This window comes from Silurus meridionalis, chromosome 27, assembly GCF_014805685.1.
Source record: "Silurus meridionalis isolate SWU-2019-XX chromosome 27, ASM1480568v1, whole genome shotgun sequence".
Lineage (NCBI taxonomy): Eukaryota > Metazoa > Chordata > Actinopteri > Siluriformes > Siluridae > Silurus > Silurus meridionalis.
Window position 1 is genome coordinate 16,224,636 of NC_060910.1, and position 22,322 is coordinate 16,246,957.

The 22,322-nt window shown below is 38.3% G+C and overlaps 1 protein-coding gene across 1 annotated transcript in view; it reads left to right on the forward strand.

Annotated features, from left to right (window-relative positions):
* Positions 1–455: 455 nt before the first annotated feature.
* Positions 456–22,322, forward strand: part of trpm3 (transient receptor potential cation channel, subfamily M, member 3) — a 165,041-nt gene continuing 143,174 nt past the window's right edge. Inside the window, 1 exon segment of the mRNA XM_046841693.1 lies at positions 456–927. Coding sequence (XP_046697649.1) covers positions 751–927 — 177 coding nt within the window. The 5' untranslated portion in view covers positions 456–750.

Sequence of the window (22,322 nt, forward strand, 5' to 3'; positions counted from 1 at the left end):
CATTCTTGTGACGATTAAAAGCAACAGAGACACAGGAGGAAGCAAAGGAGACCGGTCAGGAAAACAACGAAGCAGAAACCTTATGGAACTGGAAACATTAAGCTTCCAAGCATCTGTTGTGAAGAACCCCTTGGATCTGAGTAAGGGATGGCAAAGCAATATGCAGGTTAAAAACTACCCTGAGGAACCGATGGAGTGGCAGGGAGGGGAGTAAGGGAAAGGGAAAGAGAGAGAGCGTAAATGAGGGTGGAGAGAAAGAGTGGGGGATGCTGCACTTGGATCACAAGTGACTTGCTCAAACGTGAAGATCGTCTTTGCCCGCTCAATTTGAAGACATCGGGAGGCTGAGGCGAGAGGAAATTTACCTACCTGGCAAGCCTGCAAACACACATACACTCACTTTCCAGGACTCTCTCTTTTCCTCTCTCTCTCTCTCTCTCTCTCTCACACACACACACACACACACTCTCAACCACATGCTCCCTTTTCTCTCTTACTCTCCCTCTGACTGAAACGATAACCGAGGCAGCAGTGGCACATGCAACAGGGTGCGGAAAGCAAACTCATCTCATCTTTTCCCCCTCTTTCCAAGAAGAGGAGGGGAATGAGGAGAGACAGAAGGAGCAAGAGTGGGATGCTGTAACACCCCTAAGCCAGCTTCAGGGAAAGAATTAACAAGATAAAAGTGTTAGACTGCTTTTCGAAACGATTCCAGATTCCGGTTCCAACGGCGCCTCGCCGTTCAAGGCCATGACCAAGCGCAAGTGGGAAGGAAGAAGAGAGGGTTTCAGGGTGAACACCACCCGTGAGGAGGCACAAGGGCCGGGCCGCCCCACCAGCAGGGGGCGTTTTTCCGAGTCCTGGAAGAGGCTGAGCTCCAGACAGGGGTCCACCAAGAGGTCAGGACTGGCAGCGCAGCAAGCAGCGGTAAGAACCGGAATGGCATCTGTCTGTGGCTTGACAGGTGGCTGGCATGGGTATGGCAAGGGAATATCAAGCTAATGTGTGAGGAAATGAGAGAAGGCGGAGGGCAAGTGGTGTGGTTGTCACATGGCGTGAAGGTCTGCAAGGGGGGCAGGAAAGAATCTGGGTTAGGCAGTCTCTCCTAAGGGTCCCTGATCATGCCTGATCAGTTTACAGGGCTGTATTTGGAGTACTGCCAATTTTAATTTTAATTTCTAGAATGCACATCTATCTGCAGAAAGACCAACAGGGTAACTGTTTAAAAAAAGCCGAATTCTTGGTCAATTTGTACATAATTTAGAGACGCATCAGAACCGAAGTTTTAAGGCTTGGCATGTCGATTGAGGAAGGGTGATAGAAACTTGAGCGAATGAATGAATGAATTAATCTATGTACACTATATTGGCAAAAGTATTGGGACACCTGACTTTTTACAGGCACATGTCGTTAGCACAATGTTGAAGATGGACATTTGGATGCGGTAGCATAAAACATTTAGTTCAAATGGAGTCCCAAACCTGTGTCAGCATAACAATGATTGGAAGTGTGTGGACGGTTTTAAATAACCTTCTATAGAACTCCAGACTGCATGTTTCCTCACCTCACCTACATTAATACCTGGCGGTTTACTACTGAATGGGCACAAATCTCCCTCAGAAGAGTGGAGATTATTATAACAGCAAATGGGGATCACATAGGAATATTATGGTCATGTGTCCACAAACTTGTGTCCATATAGTGTATGTGATCTAGTTTTTTTATGTATATCAGAAACAGATTATTCTTATTTCTTCAGAAGTAAAGCTTGTTGTTACATACCTGCAGATTTGCTTTGTACTTAAAACAAACCAAATGACAGTCACACTCTCTCTGCTGAGATTTAGAGTGTTGTGTTGAGTTATGTAAAGACACAGACTATCTTTTCTTGGAGTTGGGGGTTGTGCAGTGCTTCTTTGCTGGAATCCATCCTCTGTGAATTCGTTTGAAGTGTGTTCAGTCAGACCAGTGCAGCACGGGCCCTCTGAGTATCGCCGAACTACAAACTCAAAGTTTTCCCTCCAGTAACATACGATGCACTTCTCAGGGTGTTTATTGTGTTAGATGTCATGTGTTTGTGTGTGGATCAAAAATGTCCCTCTGGAAGATTTTGAGAGTCGACTGTTTAACTATATGTACCTGGAAGTTAGAGAGGGCGCCATCTCTCTTCAACTCCTTCTCTCTTCATCTTTTTTTGATTCAAGATCATGGCTAATTATAAAAAAATAAGTGTTCTCTCTCTCTCTTTCTCTCTTTCTCTCTCTCTCTCTCTCTCTCTCTCTCTCTCTGTGTGGTCATACCCTGCAGCAGTCCATGCATCCAGGACCATCTGTCTCGCATCATGCCCTTCAGCTTTTCTTTTCCCTCTGTTCCTATTCACGCTGTTCCACATCCAGCACTTTGCATTAAAACTTTATAGTAATATGTAACTTTATAGTATGTTGTTATTTAGGATTTTGACTTCATGGATTATTATTTCTGTGTAAAAGACCGTTAAATTGACTTACCTATTTTCGTGCTATTTCAACTTAACACCTCACAATCTATCATTAACACTAAATTATGTATCGTTAGCTGGCAGTTTTATTCCACATCCTGTTTCTCGCATTGGCTTTGACTGTTAATGTTGTACATAATGTCTGTAGGAATCATTTGGACCATTTCACATACTTATTTATGCAATACAATAACAAAAAAATGCGACAACTGATGATGATATTTTTGCCACACTGCTCAACCGAAATTGTACAGAATAAAGGGAATCAAATATGGGGGTGGTGTACTAAATGACACCACCCAACATTGTCATTTGGAGACATTGTAAAGAAAAATGCAAACATTTTTGAGAATCTTCACCGAAATGGTTGTGCCTCCAGATGCCATGCGAGAACTTTACAAGCTAGAGGAAAACCATTAGGTTGGAAGAGTCTTACTAAGGTGTCTTATGTTCTTTAATTGGCAGACTTATTTTATTACACTGTTCATATTATAATAAAATAATATGTCTAGAACGTGCCCACAAGCAAGAATGTAAGCATCAAGAGACTTCCATGCCTCCAATTTGTCTTTATTAAAAATCTAACTGATATATATGTATGGCATCATTGCAATTTAGGTGTAAACCATAAAGATGTTCAGAAGTTACGCCACTTGAAGGTGTACATGTAGACAAATAACACTGCCTGCATTTTACTGCTTATCAATAATAAACGACAACAGTTTAGTTAACTGGTTGGTAGCTGTTGTATAATAGTGAACTGACTGATGGATAGAAAATGTCCAAGTTTTGTCAGCACTTGGTATCGAAGATGATGTAATTGGAAATGATGTGACAGTGAAGGGGTATAAACATACATGAAGTCAGGGGGCACCTCGTTTCCGTGACCTTTAGTGCAGGAAGTGTGATTTTATGCTCAGCAGACTGAAAGAAAGTCATGAGCACTAAAGTCAACAGTAAAAAAAACAAGAAAAAAAATGCAGCATGCCAACACAGCTATGCTCAAACAGCACAAGTGTGTGTTTGTGTGCTATTCTTTAAAGGAGGAATGTGTGTATGAGAGTGTGTCCATGTGTACATACGTGTGCTAATAACGACCTTAGCAACTGTAACTTGGAAACTAGAGTTTTCCATGTACCAATTGTTCCTTCATATTAGCTAAGCAGCACATCATGTTGCATCGTGGGATGGTGTTATAGTGAGCAGTAAATAGGAGAACATTCTGTTTTAAAGGCAGCCACCTTTTTATGTACCAAAAATATCACACTGAGACAAATATTAGCGTGTCAGAGAAATGCAGAATGTGCAGCTAAGCTTTAGACCCAACAGGTCTTTCTCATCTCTGCTTTATCATATGATTCTAGCATTGGCAATTGACTGGATGTTTTTAGCTGTTTAAAGTAGTAAAGAAGTGCCACTCTGATTGACATGATTTATGATTTTCGCTAGCTCACACAAGTAAAAACTCTAGTGTACTGCCCAGCTTCGTCTTTGTGTGGGCTGGAATCTGACTGAGCTAATATAAGCAATGAAATAGTGTATTGTTAGCTAGTTGGCTAGTTAAGTTCATTAATTCGAGATAAGCTGTTAGTCTCTCTCTCCTTGCATCGAATCCAAAAGTCTGGCAAGAAATGACAAATCAATGGGAAAATGTTTATATAATATGTCCTGAATATAGTTTTGTTAAAATAAGATTGTCGTCTACATACAAACACACTAAACGTTAAATAAAAGGGAGGTGGGAGCTCAGTGGTTAAGACTCTGGTTTACTGAAGGTTGGGGGTTCAAGGCCCAGTATCACCAAGCTGCCACTCTTAGGCCCTTGAGGCTTCCTAACATAAAAATACAAAATTTCATACAAAAAATACTATTTCAGTGTTCTATAATGTAAATGTGACAAATAAAAGGCACCCTTTAAACTGCAATTCAATAAAGATAAAGGACCCAAGGGCCCAATCAAATTCCAGAGGGTCTAATAAAACCGTAACCTACTTTAACCTGTGTTACCCCTCTTTATTTACCCTCCCTCACTTTTGCTCCCTCTCTTGTTCGTTAATCCCTCTCGGTTCGATCGCAGCGAGGGGTAAACGGATCAGTTGGGAATTAGCTGCAGGTGCCCCCTGGAAGATTTGGAGTTGGGCTGCTACAGGGCATTAAGCTGGTTTGGATGTAGGCTACTTCTTTGTTGTCATGGAGACCATCTGGGATATAGCCCAACACAACACGACATTTTAATAGTTAGTCGAGCGGTGGACTCGCAGACGATCTTTATAATGTCTTAATAATAACGTTCTAATGATTTCTTCCGAGCCGTAATGCTTTATTCTCCGTTCACTCTCATTTTCTTCTGTGGTTAAAGATTCTCTGATTTATTCATCCGCCTTAAATAATTAATTTCACTCGACAAACAAATTCACATTGCTACATTTTCCCCACACAGAGCTCAGATGAATGATTGAGTATCTTACAAGATGCAACAGTTTTTAAATAAGTCAACATTTGGATTTTTTTTTCTCAAATTTCCCTTTTAAACTAGGCAAAGCAATAAATAGGTTTAGAATTTCTGCATCATTTTTTGTGTGTTGCTCAGATGGACCTCATTCTAATGTACTGCAGTTAGCATCTCAATTTCATTAAAGCACTGGACTCAATATTAACAGGAGGCATCTGATTATGTAATGTGAATATATAGTTACTACTTGCTTGTTGATGTAACACTAGACCACTGTACTTTTCTATAACAACAGATTGAACTAGCAGCCATCTCTGCTATGCTAGGGTTGTCGGATTGTATGCTGATTAGCATCTATGCTGGAGTGAAGACTACCTCCATTGTCAAAGATATATAAATAAATCTAATGTGAACTTGCTGGGACTTTGTTAAGACCTCAATAACTTTCTAGGATTGCTACATGTTTCTTGCTAATGTGCTATCTAGTACAATGCTTTCATGTTGGACAATATAAAAAGATCTGGCTAGCTAATCTAGCTCACTCAGATAGATTATTTCTAGCCTGGAAAACGTGTGAAGATTACAGGTGGGTCACTTGGGCCAGAAATGCTCATGTGTCTACATTGTTTCAGACATCAAATATAGATTTTATGCTTTATTTTGAATGGGTTTTTAAAATAAAATAAAAAAACCCCTAAAACTAAACAATTCTTGGGTTTGGTCCATACTTTATTTTTTCGTGACTACTACCTTGAAATGCATTATTCTCTTTTTACTTTGTAAGAGTGATCACAAACAAATTATTCTGTGAACCATGTAATTAAGTACAGTACCAGAAGTACTTTTTAACTTTCCACTGTGACACTGATGATGTTGTTTAAATTCACTTGACTTTCTTTTTAAGTCCTTTGATTTAACAGTGGGAAGCTAATCCGATGTAGGTTTTACCAGCTCCTTTTGGGTGTCAGCTCAGTTTTCACGACACGTTTTTTTTTTTTTTATAACAGGCGTGAATTGGAGAGTTACCCTGTGCTGCAAGAGGCTCCTGGTATCTAGAGACATAGAATCTGGCTTCTAAGCTGGTCCATTGGGATGCCATTGGTGCTCGTGGCATTCTAATGAGCTTACAGTCCTGCCAACACACTGTTGATGTAAGCCTCATTTGGAAGTCCAGGATCAACCACCAGTGACAGAAATGACTCTAGGCTTGGACACTTAGATAATTGGTTGTGGGCATATAACCTGCACAAACATAAAAGCCTGCAGTCAAGAGCTTCAGCCAGAAATATATTTACATTTATGGCGTTTGCCAGACACCCTTATCCAGAATGACTTACAATTATCTTAAGTCGTTGAGGGTTAGGGGCCTTGCTCATAGGTCCAACAGCTTGACATTGTTTTGAGTTGGGCCAGTGCACTTCCAATTAGAACCTTCCGACCAGAAGTCCCACATCTTAACCACTGAGCTACTGAACTAGACAGCTTATGATTACTGTTCTTGGCTAACGGGATGTACACCTGATGCAATTGACAAGTCTGTGGTAACTCAGATAACCAGAAATGTATCTCAGAACTTACAACAGGTGAAATACAACAATCATGCCCTAGTCATATTCTGTGAATCTTAAACAAAGCTCTTGACTTGAATCTATATGATTTTATGTGATGCTACCACGTGATTGACTGATAGTATAAATGACTAGATATATGGGGGTGTTGTTTAACTGGTCTATTAACAGTGGCCAGTGAATGTATTGTTAAAACAGACTATTTTTCAGCTGTTTTATATGAATTTTCCATCAACGGTGGAACGGCTATGGGGTTCGTACCCTGCATATCAAGCTTGTGCCAGAGACATTGCCACAGCTAATTATCCAGTGTCATTTACTGGTATGTGAGGCTGCTTTAGTCTGAGCCGAAGCAGGTCAAGTTCATATTAACATCCCTGCTAAATTCTATGAATATCTAAAAGTTAGTTTGCATATTCTTTCCTCATACTAATTACACACATTGCAAGACATCATGAAGTGAATTTGCATTGATTAAGCAAGGTCAAGGCTTATTTCCACATGGACCGTTTCGATTTTGATTGTGCCAATTAAGCCAAAGAAATGGCTAATGATTTCTGTCTTGACAACGAAGTACACATTAAATAGATTCTACTCAAAGAACAACCGGTCCAGCAATGACAGCATAATTTGTTGTTTTTTTTAAAGAACCTGATTTAAATAGAAATAACAAAAAAAGTTTCAAATGTAAACATAAAAAATTTAGGCTGATGCCTAAATTATTATTCAATTATAGACAAAAATAGTCAAATTTGGCTCGCCAATCCAATTCCTGGAAGATAATTAGCAATTTCGGCAAAAGAAAATTGGCTGCTGTGCCATCACATCTGCCTCCTGATTACTGGAAAAATGAAAAATCTAAGGAAGCCCCTAAAGGAAAGGGAAACTTTGGTCCTGGATGAACTACAATGATGCAGATTTTAGTTATGGAATTAAGTCATTGATTAATAAAAGTGAATAGTGACTATATATTGATTATACACAGGTCAAATGTTATACTTCACAGGATCAAATCGCGGAGTATAATAAAATTTTAAACTGCATAGCCGCAGATGTGGGAAAAGTTCATTCTTTCCATGCTGTTTAACAGCTGTTTCAGAGCTGAAAAAAAAAGTATGCAATTAGTTATTTAGAGTGAAGGGGTTTAAGCCACTGTCGATTTAAATGTTGGAATACTCATAACTGCAGGTCTGCTGCAAGTTTAGTTAGCTTGTTTTGCTAGCCTAAGTTTAGGTTAACATGAAATACAGTTTTATACCAAAATGACTACAATTTATATAAAAAAAATGGGGACATTATGAAAATTAGTCCCAATCAACATTAGCTTAAGCCAGTAAAAAATAAAGGCTTAGTGATAATCTCTGAGAGTCAAATTTGTTTTAAATACATTTTAAATTATATTTGATTTACACCATAATCACCTTATGGATCAATGATGTTAAAAAGGTGCTTATGTACTTTAATGTACTTTATACCAGGGCTTGTCCTAAACCTTAATTGCTGGTGCTAGAAGCAATCCTAAAGACCTGTAATGTACACTATATGAACAAAGGTTTGTAGACACCTGACCATAAGAATCAGTGCTTTTTTAAACATGGGAGGTTGTTTCACTAGATTGTAAAGTGTAGAGATATTCTGGTTTTGCTAGAAAATAATTAGTCAAGTAAGTAATGTAAGTCATACATAAGTCATGTACTGATATTGGTGATGTGAGGAGGCCTGGGGTGCAGTCAGTGTTCCAATTCATCCAAAAAGTATTCAATGGGGACGAGCTCAGAGTTTTGTAGCAGGCCACTCAAGATCTTGCACTCCAAACCAGAGGTCATCAACCTTTTGAAACTGGTGGCTACTTCTTGGCTACCGATTAATTTGAAGGGCTACCAGTTTGATACACACAAGTCGAAATAACACACAAGTTCTGAAATAACAAATTTGCTCAATTTACCTTTAATAATATGTTATCATTGATAATTAATGATATTCATCTATATCTAGTCATCTATATTTTAATATTGTCATTTTCAAATTCACACCAATGCGAGTGTGATTTTAAAGAAGGATAGCAAAAAAAAAACAATTTGATGCAGCTCACTGGTAAGTGGCGCTATGGTGAGCTATTTTTAGAAAAGGCCCGTGGGCGACTCATGCGGTGGGCGACCATGTTGGTGACCCCTGCTCTAAACTATCATAGAGCTGGCTTTCTGCACAAGGGCATTACCATGCTGGAATGTGTTTGAGTGGTAACAGTTTGGGGAAGGGCTACAAATGGCTTGGAAAAGTCATGTGTCCCAATATTTTGTCCAAATAGTGTATATAACTTTGAAACTTTTTTACACTTGGTCTAAACACTTCCGTTCAGCACCCAGGACCAGGGGCATATAATGCCAGGATTTCTTTTATCAAAGAATCCTGTCTAAACTATAGATCAATTGTGCAATTAATAATGACTACAGCGTAGATGCGATTTTTGAGCCTACAGGTTTCCAAAATGGTAGCGACTAGTTTCATACATTTTCTCTTATTTAGTATTTTCCTTTATAACACACTGAACAACCAGAGAACAGTGATTTTGGATCTATGGATCTACATATGGTTATAAATCAGTTTATGAATCATTCCAATTTTTCCACCAACCCTTTTCCTCAGATTAAGATACATGAAACAGGAAGTAACCTGCCAGGATAAGCGAATCCTGTCAACATGCAATGCAGCTTACACTTACCTTAATGAGTATCACACCATGCTTTGGTTGAAGCAGAGCCTAGACCCTAGCCTGGATGTACATTCAGTACGACCCAGATGAGGACAGGTTCCCTTTTGAGTCTGGTTTCTCTCAAGTTTTTTTTCCTCATACCATCTCAGGGAGTTTTTCTTGCCACCGTCACCCCTGGCTTGCTCATTAGGGATAAATTCATTTGAATTGAAAAAAAAATCATTTGAATGGAATAGACTCTTTTTTTCGAAAGGACCAGGGATTAATTCTGCCCCAAACCTTGAAACTGCTTTCACACTTCAAAGATTGTAGGAAACACTTTGGGGACATGGTCTCAAATCCAGATAAAAATGTGAAAAATGACAAATGTGCCCTGTCACTATAAGGGTTATCAGTGGACAAATCTGGGGTGGTACTTCTGGGTCTTCTGGTGACTGATGACCTCATAACTCAAAACGGAGATATTGAACTTATGGACTCACTGGTTGCAAGATGTAGGGTGAGATGTTGATGTGATGGACAGTTTTTGCCAGACCCTTGCAATGGAGACAATTCTGAAATGATTTCTCCCGGTGTATTTGAGTTTACACCACCGCTGATGACATTCACTTTAAAGCTTGAACAACCCAAATACTGATGACATCAGTGTGCTTTTGCCAGCAGCATGACTGGAATGGCCATAAACACCATTACATCCACCACATAGGTGCTGCAAGGGCTGATTTATTGTCCCTTGCCCCCATTATGGCTAATTGCATGGTTGCTTTGGTAACATGTCCAATGTAGGTAATGTGATGTAAAACTGATGCTAGGTGAACGTGGTATTTCCATGCAAGCCAGTGTGCCACAGGGTGGATAATTCCATATCTGAGGGTGACAGACACAACACTATTTGGATGTTTCCCTGCTTTTAGAGCTCAGCAGAAGTTAAACTGTTAGAGCATAGTGAGAATCGGAGCACTGCAGCACAGATGCACTCTGGGAAAAACATCTGCGGTTCACTGGCTGCAATATGGTGGAGATTGATCAATTATGTCATTTCCTTTGGGACATGCAATACATAATAGACACTTCAGAGATTTTCAGTCCAGTAGCACTGCTTTTCAACAAAATATATCTGAGAGCACATAGTTTCCTTGCTTTTTCTTTTTTTTCTTCATTTGTTCACTTCTTTTTTTTCATTCCTGAACTTTTTTATCACTCCAAATATTTTCTTTACTTCATTATTTTTTCTTCATTTCTTAACTCCATCTATCCTACTGTAACTTTCTTTCTTTCTTTCTTTCTTTCTTTCTTTCTTTCTTTCTTTCTTTCTTTCTTTCTTTCTTTCTTTCTTTCTTTCTTTCCATATTTAGATTCCTTCCTTTCATCCTTCCTTCACCCTCCTCTTTTTGTTCACAACTTCATTTCTTTTGCTTTTCTTCATACCTTCACTTCATTTTTTTTCTTCTTCATTATCATTTCTTTATTTTTAAATCCATCCATCCTATTAAAATGTTCTTTTTTCTTTCTTTGCTTACTTTCTGTTAAACCATATTTACATTCCTTCCTTCCTTCCTTCCTTCATCCTCCTTTTTTTTGTCACAACCTCATTCCTTCACTGTTTATTATACTTTGTTTCTTTCTGTATCTTCTTTTTACTTTTCCTCCACACCTTAAATTCCTTTATAATTCCTTTATTCTTCCTTCTTTCCCTTTAAATTATATAGTGTGCCTTATATAGCATTAACTAGCATTGACTGAGCATCACACATTGTTATAGAATTAATTAGTAGATGTACTGTTTTGTCGTATTATACAGAATGACATGCTGATCAGCTTTCCATCCCTTTCCATGCTGCATTAAAGTAAATGAGCCCTAACCTGATTAACTGACAGTTACGCGGTTCATAATCTTCACATAATGTCACAAGCTAAATATATTTGCATATTATTAAGGACCTGATTGCTCTTAATGGAGGAGAAGGAGCGCTGGAGAAGAATAGGGCAACAAAAACGGCTTCAAAGTCCTTAGTGCACTTAGAGCTCGAAAAAGTCAATTGATTTACACAGTAAACATGATCATTTTGTATTTCCCTCGAATGCATAAAACTCATGTCAGGTCAAATTAGTTTGCACAGCTCATAGCGACGAAGCAGAAGAGCAGCCGTAATTAAACATTTAACACTAGAACTGAACTGATGTCCACTCGAACGTGACCGAGTTTGCATAATGAGCTCAGTTGGCACTTCCGATTTATAATCAGATCCGTGATTAATTTTGAAACATTCTATGAATTTGGTTCTCGTGGACAGAGTCAAGAAGATGCATTTTTTTCCCCCTGACATATCAATCAAGTCAGATTAACGTTTAAAAACAAAAATATATGTAGCCTGTGCCATTTTTCTGCCACGATTAACCCAAACTAATTTGACTCTCAGAGATTATCACTGATCTTTTGTTTTAACGGCTTCACCTAATGTTGATGGACACCATTTTCAGCATGTTCATATTTAGTCAAATAGAATAAGATATCAAATACGATTCCTAGGTGTCTGTCATTTATGACACAATGTCATTATTGTAAGATATGAACAACTTCTTCAGTTATGGAAGGAGAAATATTTGAATATTTTTGTGTGTTGGGTTTTATTAATTAATATTGGAGCGACAATATTTCCAGAACTGACAGTAGGAATTTGGCTCGATTGGCTTTTGTTGCTTTCCAACTAATACTTTTACTATAATATCATGTAATTAAAAACGGTATTTGAGATCCTTACTGATTACAGAACACCTGTCACTTGGCAAAATGTGTGTTTCTGTGTGTGTGTTTGAGATTTTGACAGATTGTATCCTCCAGAGCGATCAGATATTACGGAGCTGACAGCTAGCCGGGGAAAGCCGATCTTTCCGAGCTCATGTTCAGAATGGCATCTATTGATTCTGTGTGCTTGGGAGGGAGAAAGGAAAAAGAGAACTAGAGAGAAAGTGAGAGAGACAGACAAATTCACAGACTTCTGTTCATCCCTCTGTGTTACACAGCTGCTACCCACCTACACACACGGGTTTCCTTTTTTGCCGTCATGCTTTTCATCTGCTAATTTATTGCCCTCTGTACTCTATACTGTCTCTTTTCTCTACTCTTTTTTTTTTTGTCTGCCTGTCCCTAGTCTCTGCCTTTTATCACCATCTCTGACCTGCTTCAGCTCTGGTTGTTTATACCACTACTAACATTCTCTTTTCCCATCAGATCTTTCTTCCTACCTTCAAAATGTAATGATCTGTTTTCTCTTCAGACCTTTTTTTTTTTTATCATTTTAGCAGAATGCTGGGGTGCTGGGGGAAAAAAGAAAAGAAAAAAAAAACACCACACAGAGCTTGGAATCAGTTTGTCGGTAATGAGATGGTCCAAGTCGAGGCACTGGAGGACAAAAAGGCAGAGCGCTAACCTGCTGTGGTCAGACCAGCTGTGAATTAAGTTTTGGATGTCCTTTGGGCAGCGTGACATGGCGACAGTGTTGCATTATTCACATATTCAGATACCAAGATTGCGCTTCATTATTTTAATCAGGCGCAGTCATTGTGCTGTTCTGCTTCCAGTGAAAGCTGATTAACATTTAAATTTTAGTATTTTTTTGTAGTGCGGAAAGTTTTATTTGGCAATGCAAGTGGACTGTTTTACGCACTACGTTGTGAGTGAGTGAAATCGGAATGCAACGTGAAATCATCTACATGACACGAGTGATTAAAAAAAACCTGTGATTTTAATGACTTGAGGTAGAAAGTGAAAAAAAAACTAGCCTCCGGGAACAAGATGAGTCGAAGTGCTGGAAAGTTAATAGCAGAAATTAGCAAAGAGTCATTAGCAAAAAGTTTGCTAATCATGTCCAAATTGGTTTATCAGATGTACATAGCTTTATCTTTTGTTGTCTTGGGGATTACATCAGCTAGTAATTATTCCAAAAGGGATTCAGTCTTAATCCAGATGCATGCTTAACACATGATTTTGGCCATGATTTGATAGTCTGAGACTAATTTAGCAAATCCTAAATGATTTCTAAAATCCTAAGCTAAAATCTGTAGTCTTTAATCGCTGGTTTGTTCGCTGACAGCCGATTAATGGCCAGTGTGACAATTTTTTTCCTCCGATGGAATTCTAGCAGTGTCAGAAGGTTTCAGGCACTTTCCTCCTACGACAACCGTCAAACTGAGAACCAATAAGAGCGCTGAACCTGATTAACACGACAACTTTAAACCACCTCAGGAAAAATGTCGAAACAAGTTGAGTGGACGGTACAGCAAGAAGTGAAATGTTACGGTATGGAGGAAAAACAGTGTTTTATGACGTTTTTATTATGAAGGCATTTCATTAACAAAATCAAAGCTACAAATTAGCAAGAGAACGCAGGTCTGAATGTGCCACGGATTGATGGCAACTTCGGATGATTGTCTTTCTTGTTTGTCAGTTTTTGACTGTCTGACACCGACAACTGAGATCCTACAGCATGACATGGCGATCATGTTCGTACAGACTGACAAGCAACAATCGCAAAGGACTATTAAAAATCGCATAGTGTGCACCAAGCATTAGATGCAGGAGAAATTGTTAAGCTAAGCTCATTAGTTCAATTCCAAACCAATACAATCTACTGTAACGTGGAAAATATAATCGAGGTTAATTCTATGTTTATATTAATGCAGGTCTTTTCAGCAATTTTTGTCCTGAAAGTTAATTGAAAAAGGACATCAAGGTGTATCCGTTTCCTCTCTCACAAATCTTATAAGGAAGCACTTCGATATCTACCAAAGGAAACAGTTTGATCTGGTAGTTGAATGCATCATTTGAACATCTCACCACATTGCCATGTTACTGATGTAGAGTATTACTTTGTTAGAAAATAATTTGTCCCTCTCTCCTAGGTTTCTGACGGGTGAACGCTGAAGGATTATGAGATATGTAGGGCAGCCAAGGACGCGAGTTTGCTGCTTCAAGAATCAGACAGATTAAAGCACTTGGTGATAGCAAATACGGTATTTGACCTCTCGCTTTGGTGATACAGGAGACACAGGAAGTCACGCAGTGGTCAGATTAAAAGTGGACACAATTGTCCTGGATGAAAAGTAAGTTCACTGAAGGGGAAAGGACATGATGTGGAAAAAAAAAAGTGCTTTATCTGTTCGACCTAAGACTGTGCAAGCCTCAGTCTTGGGGGAAAAAGAAGTCAATCAGACAGGGGGCAGTGTGATTTCCTTGTACGGAAAAAGCCTAGGGTAGAATGTGTTTTTTTGTTTGCAGTGACTCTCAAGTCAAGTCAAGTCAAGTCAAGTTTGTTTCTATAGTGCTTTTCACAACAGACATCGTCTCAAAGCAGCTTTAAAGAATTTAACAGTTAAGGTGAATGATGTGTATTTATCCTTGATGAGCAGCCATGGCGACTGTGGCAAGGAAAAACTCCCTTAGATGTTATGAGAAAGAAACGTTGAGAGGAACCAGACTCAAAAGGGGAACCCATCCTCATTTGGTGTCATCATTTAGAAATCACTGACTCTCCACTGATGCCTGTGGTGATATTCTGCATTGATTTGTTTCATTAATCATGTTTGCATCTGGGATGAACTCCAGTCTTGACCTGAATGGCAAATCTCATTAACTTGATACTGGTAACACGGTTTATGTCAACCTCTGATGCCACAACTCATAACATGTTTGATAATGCTCTCGTAATTTGAAAGTACTATGGTTCTGGCAAATAACAGATCAGAATATACACACAGGTGGGTGGTACTTCTTGATGGATATAGCATGTTTGTTTCAAAAACAAGGAACCAAAACATTAGTGACTACAACCTAGATCACGTCCTTAACCAATTGGATGTGGTAACTCAATTGTTTAAATGCTGGACTTGTGAGCAGATGAGGTTGTGATTTCTAATCCTAGCACCACCAAACTACCACTACTAGACTTGAGCAAGGCCTTTTAACTGCTCAGTTGTATAATTGTGATAATTATCAGTCGCTCTGCCAAATGCTATAAGTGAAATGTAACCGAATGCCATCGCATGGCTGTAAAAAGAATTATGACTGGAATTATTACTGGAATTCCTTCTTCATGACTTGAGCAGAAGTGGTTGAGTTAGACAATGTTTCGAATTGGAAAGGTATCGAAACATTGTTCACTTGTTAAAAAAAGAGAGATATGTATGAATTTATAGTTAACAGCACCAAAGCGGGGCTTCAGGCAGGGTCTTTCTGTCAAGCTTCAGCTATTGCGTGCTGCAGATGAAAATCTGATGCAATATGCGACAGAGAACACAGCAAGATGTTTTGCACTGACAGCCCATGATAAAATAGATTTGTTCAGGGCACATTTCTATCTACAATCTGACTAACCTGATACTCAGGAGTGTTTTCATGGTTCTTCTAAAATCATTTAATCCAACAGCAATCCAGGAAGTACACAATACGTGGATAAGCCAATCCTAACTTCACTGTGGGTTATACTGACAAAAGCGACAAGAACTGAATGAAAAGAATGGAGATAATAGTGAGAAAAGGAAAGGTACAGGAAGGGGGTTGTTAGAAAAGATCAACATAGATGGAAGCCAGAAATGATGCAAGTCACAGGTGAAGACCAATTTATTTTTTTCCTCACAAAAGGTTTTCTGAAGACATCTTAAGTAGAAGGTACAGTGTGATCTATTGCCAAGCTAAATACTGTTCTAAAGCATGTCACCATGTAATGACCTACAGGGAGATAAGTCAGAGAAGCTCAGAGATGCAGCCACCACCAGAATTATTGGCACCCTTAATAAAAATGAAATGTTTCAAATAATTGTTTGAACCTCCCCCATTTTTTGGGGGGGAGAAGGTTCCTCTGGAGACAATAACAGCACTGAGCTTGTTCTTGTTATGTCTTATAAGAAACGGTTGTTGTAAGGTATGTTCAACTCTTAAAAATACACATTTACCTCATTTGGCAGACACCCGTATCCAGAACGATGGAGCTCCTTATACGATTCAACAGTTTAGGGTCTTGCTCAAAGGCCCAGCACTGATGACATTCCAATCAGACGTCTAATCAGATTTAGTTTTGTCTTTATTGCCAAGTGTCATGGGTTGCATATACAAGCAATTTGTCATGGTGTGAAAGAGCTATAAAAATATGAAAAACTATGTATATAAAAAAAAACAATACAGTAATAACTCAAGAGAAACCTATAGTTACACCAACTATACAGTTGGTCCAGGGTATTTAAAGTGAGGCAGTGGAAATAATAATGTAAGTGAACCAGACGGTCCCCTGAGTAACAATGGTTCGACTAATGATTTTTTAATGTTTTGATGTCGTTAACGATACGATAAAAGTGCAGCATATGCTCCGCCCTTCACTTCCGAACCCACACTGGTCCACATGCCCGCTGCCACACACGTATATACTGTATAGTTTACACAGTACGGTACTGTAAATTGATCTGTTTAGCTAAATTATGTACTGTGATTCTAATAATAATTTATAGCAATATACAGTTTCTCACAAAAGTGAGAACACACCTCACATTTCAGCAACCATTTTATTATACCTTTTCAAGGGACAATACTATATAAATAAAACTTGGATATATTTGAATGTAGTCAATGTGCAGCTTGTACAGCGGTACAGACTTACTGTCCTCTGAAAATAACTCAAAATACAGCCATTATTGCCAAAATACCTGGTAACAAAAGTGAGTACAAAAGTGATAACTGCTGCACGTCGTGTAACAATGCGACACCACATCTCCTATTTATCATGTACTGCTATACAAGCTGCACATTGTCTAAAATATATCCGAGTTTCATTTCTTTTGTATTGTCCCTTAAAACGATCTACTAAAAAGGTTGCTGGAATGTAAGAGGTGTACTCTCTTTTGTGAGATACATTATTTAGTAATAAAGCATTATAATAGTCCTTGTTTGTGTTAATGTAACACATGAAATATACAGTGTAGGGTTTACATTATTAATATTAGTGTTTATGGAAGAAGGTCAAAGATGTCCTCATCAACAAGTACCCACCATGTGTTCACGTTTGTGTTTGTAAGTCATTTCTCAGGATTTCACTATGGCTCAAATCAGTTGCAGTACCCAGTGGAATCATTATGCGACATTGCCCTTTATGATTGGACTGGTTTGTCTTTTTTTTTTCCAGTGCTAGATAATTGTGGTTTGAAGAAAGTGTCCTTCTGTTTAAGCATGATGATGTTCTTGTATGCAAAGTAAATAAAATAGAAAAATGAACTTACTTGAGTGTACTGAGCTCTTAACCTCAACCCAAACAAATAGCTTTCGGATAAAACCGAGAGCCATTTGAGAGCCAGAAATAATTGCTAATAAACAGTGCTTGACTCGATGTTCTGCCTGAACGATTACAAATCATTCCCAAATATTAATGTCACGGTTCCAGTGGATCACAGAGTCTGCTAACCGGTTTACCATAACAATAATTACAAAGCTGCTGTTTTGAATTTACATACTTCACATTTAATTATTACTCATTGTCTGAATGATTGACTGTCTGATTGTTTGAATCTTTGACTGACCTACTGTCTGACTGACTGACCAACTGTCTGTCTAATTGCCTAAATATCTGTCTTATTGTCTGTGGGACTGTCTGATTGGCTGGCTAACTGAGTGTCTGACTCATTGCCTAATTGACTAACTGATTCTCAGACTAAATGTCTGACTATCTAACCAACACATCAGGTCACATGGTGTATTTCCCATCTCCTAATATACCAAACAATCAGCTAATTAACATTTACATTCAATATATTTAGCAGATGCCCTTATCAAGACATTTATCTCAGTTATACAGCTAAGCAATGTAGAAATCAGGACCTTGCTTAAGGACCAGCAGCATCTTGGTGGTGCTGGAATTTAAACCCATGACCTTCTGATTAGCTGAGTGTGTAAGAGCATGCAAATCGCTATGTTTTAATGATTGTCTGATTGACTGTCTGATTGTCTACTTAACTGTCTGACTTACCTAATTGTCTGATTGCGTGAATGCCTATCCAACTGACTGTCCGATTATCTGACTGACTGACCCTGATTGTCTAATTCACTATCCTTTTGACTGACTGACTCACTGGAAAGATCTCGACTGTAGACACATGCATCCAAATCATGAAAAGTCACATGAACTGAGTTGATTAAGCAAATGTCTTGTGACATTATAGAAATAATAAATAATAGTATTTTAGATACTTAAGTACACTTTGAAGGCAAATACTTTTTGTACTTTTACTCAAGTGAAAGTTTAAAGGAACACTTACATTTACTGGAGTAATATTTTAGCAGTGTATCTCATCCACCACTTGTGTATGTAAATTAATGATCCGCTGTGGCGACCCCTAACGGGAGAAGCCGAAAGAAAGTTTAGGTTCCCTGGTGGTCTAGTGGTTAGGATGCGGCCCGGGTTCAATCCCCGGTCAGGGAACCAACCCCAGCCATTAAGGTTGCACAAGTCCTAGTGCCGGTCCCAAGCCCGGATAAATGGGGAAGGGCATCCAGCGTAAAAACATGTGCCAAATCAAACATGCGGATGGTCCGCTGTGGCGACCCCAATAGGAGAAGTTGAAAGAAAGTTTAATATAAATTTTAATGTACACATTTGAGTTATAGTTAAAGAGTACAATTCGTTTTATATTAACAAGTGACAGTCCTACCTATCGGCTGTGTAATTCCCTGAAAAAAGAGCTGATGCTGTACTTCTCTTGGCCTACACACACACACACACACACACACACACACACACACACACACACTGCCTGGAACCACAGAGTAATGAAGTACTAATGACAGATTGTTATGCTTGTACAGGGACTACTGTCAGAGCCAAGCATGAGTGTGCATGTTCATGTAGACACACTTACATATTTCGATTAATGTGCAGTCACATTCCAATTTAGAGACAAAATACACCCACACACACACAAACAAATTCAAAAGTCTCTCAATCTCAGAAGTCATTCATGGTTCAATTGTATAAAAAATATACAGTATACGCAAAATACGGTACGTACCGAAGCACATACCTTTACACTGAGGATGACGCACTTGCGGTCAATGTCAGAACTTGTTCCATAATACATCCGAGATACCCTTCTAAGATAAAGCAGTGTTTTTTTTATCTCTTTTTTTATTTATTCCACCTCACACATGCACGCACGCACCGCAGAATATGAGGTGCGAGAAATTGATTTTCAAAAGCACTTCGCTCGAAGTCACCGTGAATGACAGGTGGGAATTGCTTTTTGAATTCACGCTTGTCATTTGCAAGTCCGCCTGGCATCCTCAAGTTAGTATTTCCTCAGGATATAGGGTTCAGCAGTGGCAACTTGACCTCAGGGGATTTTAGGGTAAAACTGTAGCATATATATTAGATTACAATCGGAGGGCAGTGTTTTCACTACCCCAGTGAGTTTCATAGTGATGCCCATTGAGGCCCATTGAGGCAGGAATCATGCTGTCCTGATGCCTTGGGTGGAGGGAAAAAGGTATAGCAACAGTGTAATGGTACACTAGTTGTTCGAACTACACATGTACCGAATGCAATTCTTGTTTTACATGTGGAACATAGTAAAAATCTGAGTTCCCTCACTAACATATTAAGGGGCAAACCACAAGTATGTTTTGTTTCCGCCTCGACACTCGATTAAATTGTTTTAAAAATGTAAATTGTTGATTTTCACAAATGTTAATAATAAAAAAAAAAAACTACAAGGAATTGAATGTTTTGCATTTCTCCCCCTAACTGTAATTAAACCGAACCGTTACTTGAAAACGTACACGAACCGTGAGTTTTGTGTATCGTTACACATATGTAACTTTACTAAACCTTTCATAAACCTTTCATTAGATTTGCATTATTCGAATAAATACGCATCAACTTGTCTCGCTTTTAATAAAAAAAAAAAAATACGAATGCCATTTGTATGTGTGGAATCTATAAATAAATGAATAAACACTCGTAATCAACAAATTCTGGAATATTAAGTATCATCTTAATAACATTCTGCATTATTGTTGGATAGCGAAATGAAAAACACGGTTGTTATAGGATCTTTATAATGAAAACCCGATCCTACAATAGAGCTCGCATTCTGAGGCTCTTTATGAGTTTCGCTCCAATCGGGACAACCGGATATTTTTAATTAGGATACGGAGCAGAAACGGGTCCTCCATGGGCACAGGGATGAGCTTCATAAATATTCAACCACAATCAGAGTATCCTTTCAACAGATGCTGTTCATTTGGATAGAACGCAGGCTGTGTAAAGTGCAAGTGGTCCTTGATGATTGTGATAATGACCTTATTTCTGGTCTTAGAACAGGGTGTACGGTACGGGATTTTTGTTAAAAGGAATTTATAATCTAGTGTTATTTTTTTATGTCTGAATTGAAGAAAGTTAGCTAATTAAAGCAACACTATATACACCAAAGTATTGAGACAACCTGACTTTTCCAGCCATATGCGGTTCTTCCCCAAACTGTTACCACAAAGGTGGACTTCGTCTTTGGATGTAGAAGCATCTAGGAGACCCAAACCTGTTCCAGTACAACAATGATCATATTTACAAAGCCAGCTCCCTGTAAATATGCTCTAAAAGAGTTGAAGTGGAAGATCTAATTGGTCTGCTTTAGAACTCTAATGGAATGTTGACTGCACCCCACATCTCACCCGACATCTGACTTTTCCAACACCCCGGAGATAGAATGAGCACAAATCTCCACAAGAACACTCCGAAATCTAGTGCTACTTCTCTGATCTTCTCAGAAGAGTGTAAATGGAGAAGAACACAGCAAAAAACAGTTTATAGTGTATTATAAATGTAAAATTCAACATAAAATAACAAAGAAACAAAGGAAAAAAATGGATATAGGATATAATTGGTACAAAAATGCTCGAACATCACCTCATAACGTAGTCACATTGTTTAGCTATCAAAAGAACATGGCATTTTATGATCAACAGCAATCTTCGTAAAAAAAATCCTGTCAGATTGTGCGCCACCTGAATCACTCCTACTTGTTTGAAAGTGGTTTTGTTGTACATGTCCTTTGGGAAATCATCACATGCTGCAGGATGGGAATTGTTTTTGGTTTAAAAGGGAAGCTGAATATTTTTTTTCTGAGTAAACGTAGTCAAGTCGTATCTATTTTTCCCTCACAAATCGAAAAACCATTACTTATTTCTTGTAATGTGTCTTATCGTGACTTGATTTTGCTTTCCCACCTGTTTTTCACCTTGTTAAACTACTACATTGTTCATCATTTTTATAAAGCGTTTTCATAAGTGATAAAAGACTTTGGGATGTGCTGGTATTGGAACATAATGAGGTATCAGATGAATGTAGAAACTTCTTCTTAACTTTTTTAACTTTAAGTAATCAGAAAAAAAATTGTATATTGCTTAATTTCTGAACTTCCAATTTATATTCTCACTCTATTTATTTCTGCTTATCAACGTCCACAAATCAAATGCCTAAGTAAAGCATACAAAGCCACATGACTTTCAAATCCAATTGTAATATTATCAGTGAATAAGTTTGATAACTGTGGATTCTTTAGTTAACCATATCCTCAGAGCTTGTACATAGATATAATACAATTCCCATTGCCATTAGTTTTGAACAGCCGTCTTTACTTTCGCTTGCTTTCTTGTTCTCTTTTTCTTGATGATAATAATAATAAAAAGTATAAAAGTATATTAAAAGTATAACTAAAGTATAAAAAATAAGGTTGAAAAGATGCAAAAATATATGTATATACGACAGAGGGTATGGATGTATATTGTATATTGCTAGAAGCCAAGATTTTGTCAATCATTTACCTGCTTCATTCTTGGTCCTGTGCTCATTGACATTATGAAAAAAATTGGTGAACTGGCAAGAGCCTCATTGGTGCACGTGGGGAGGGAAGGCTGGTCGGTGTGGTCTGATCCAACAGACGAGCTCCTGTAGCTCAAATTGCTGAAAAAGTTACTGCTGTTTATGCTCCATGAGTCAGGATTATTTTGGCGACAAAAGGGGGACCAACACAATATTAGGCAGGTGGTCGTAATGTTAT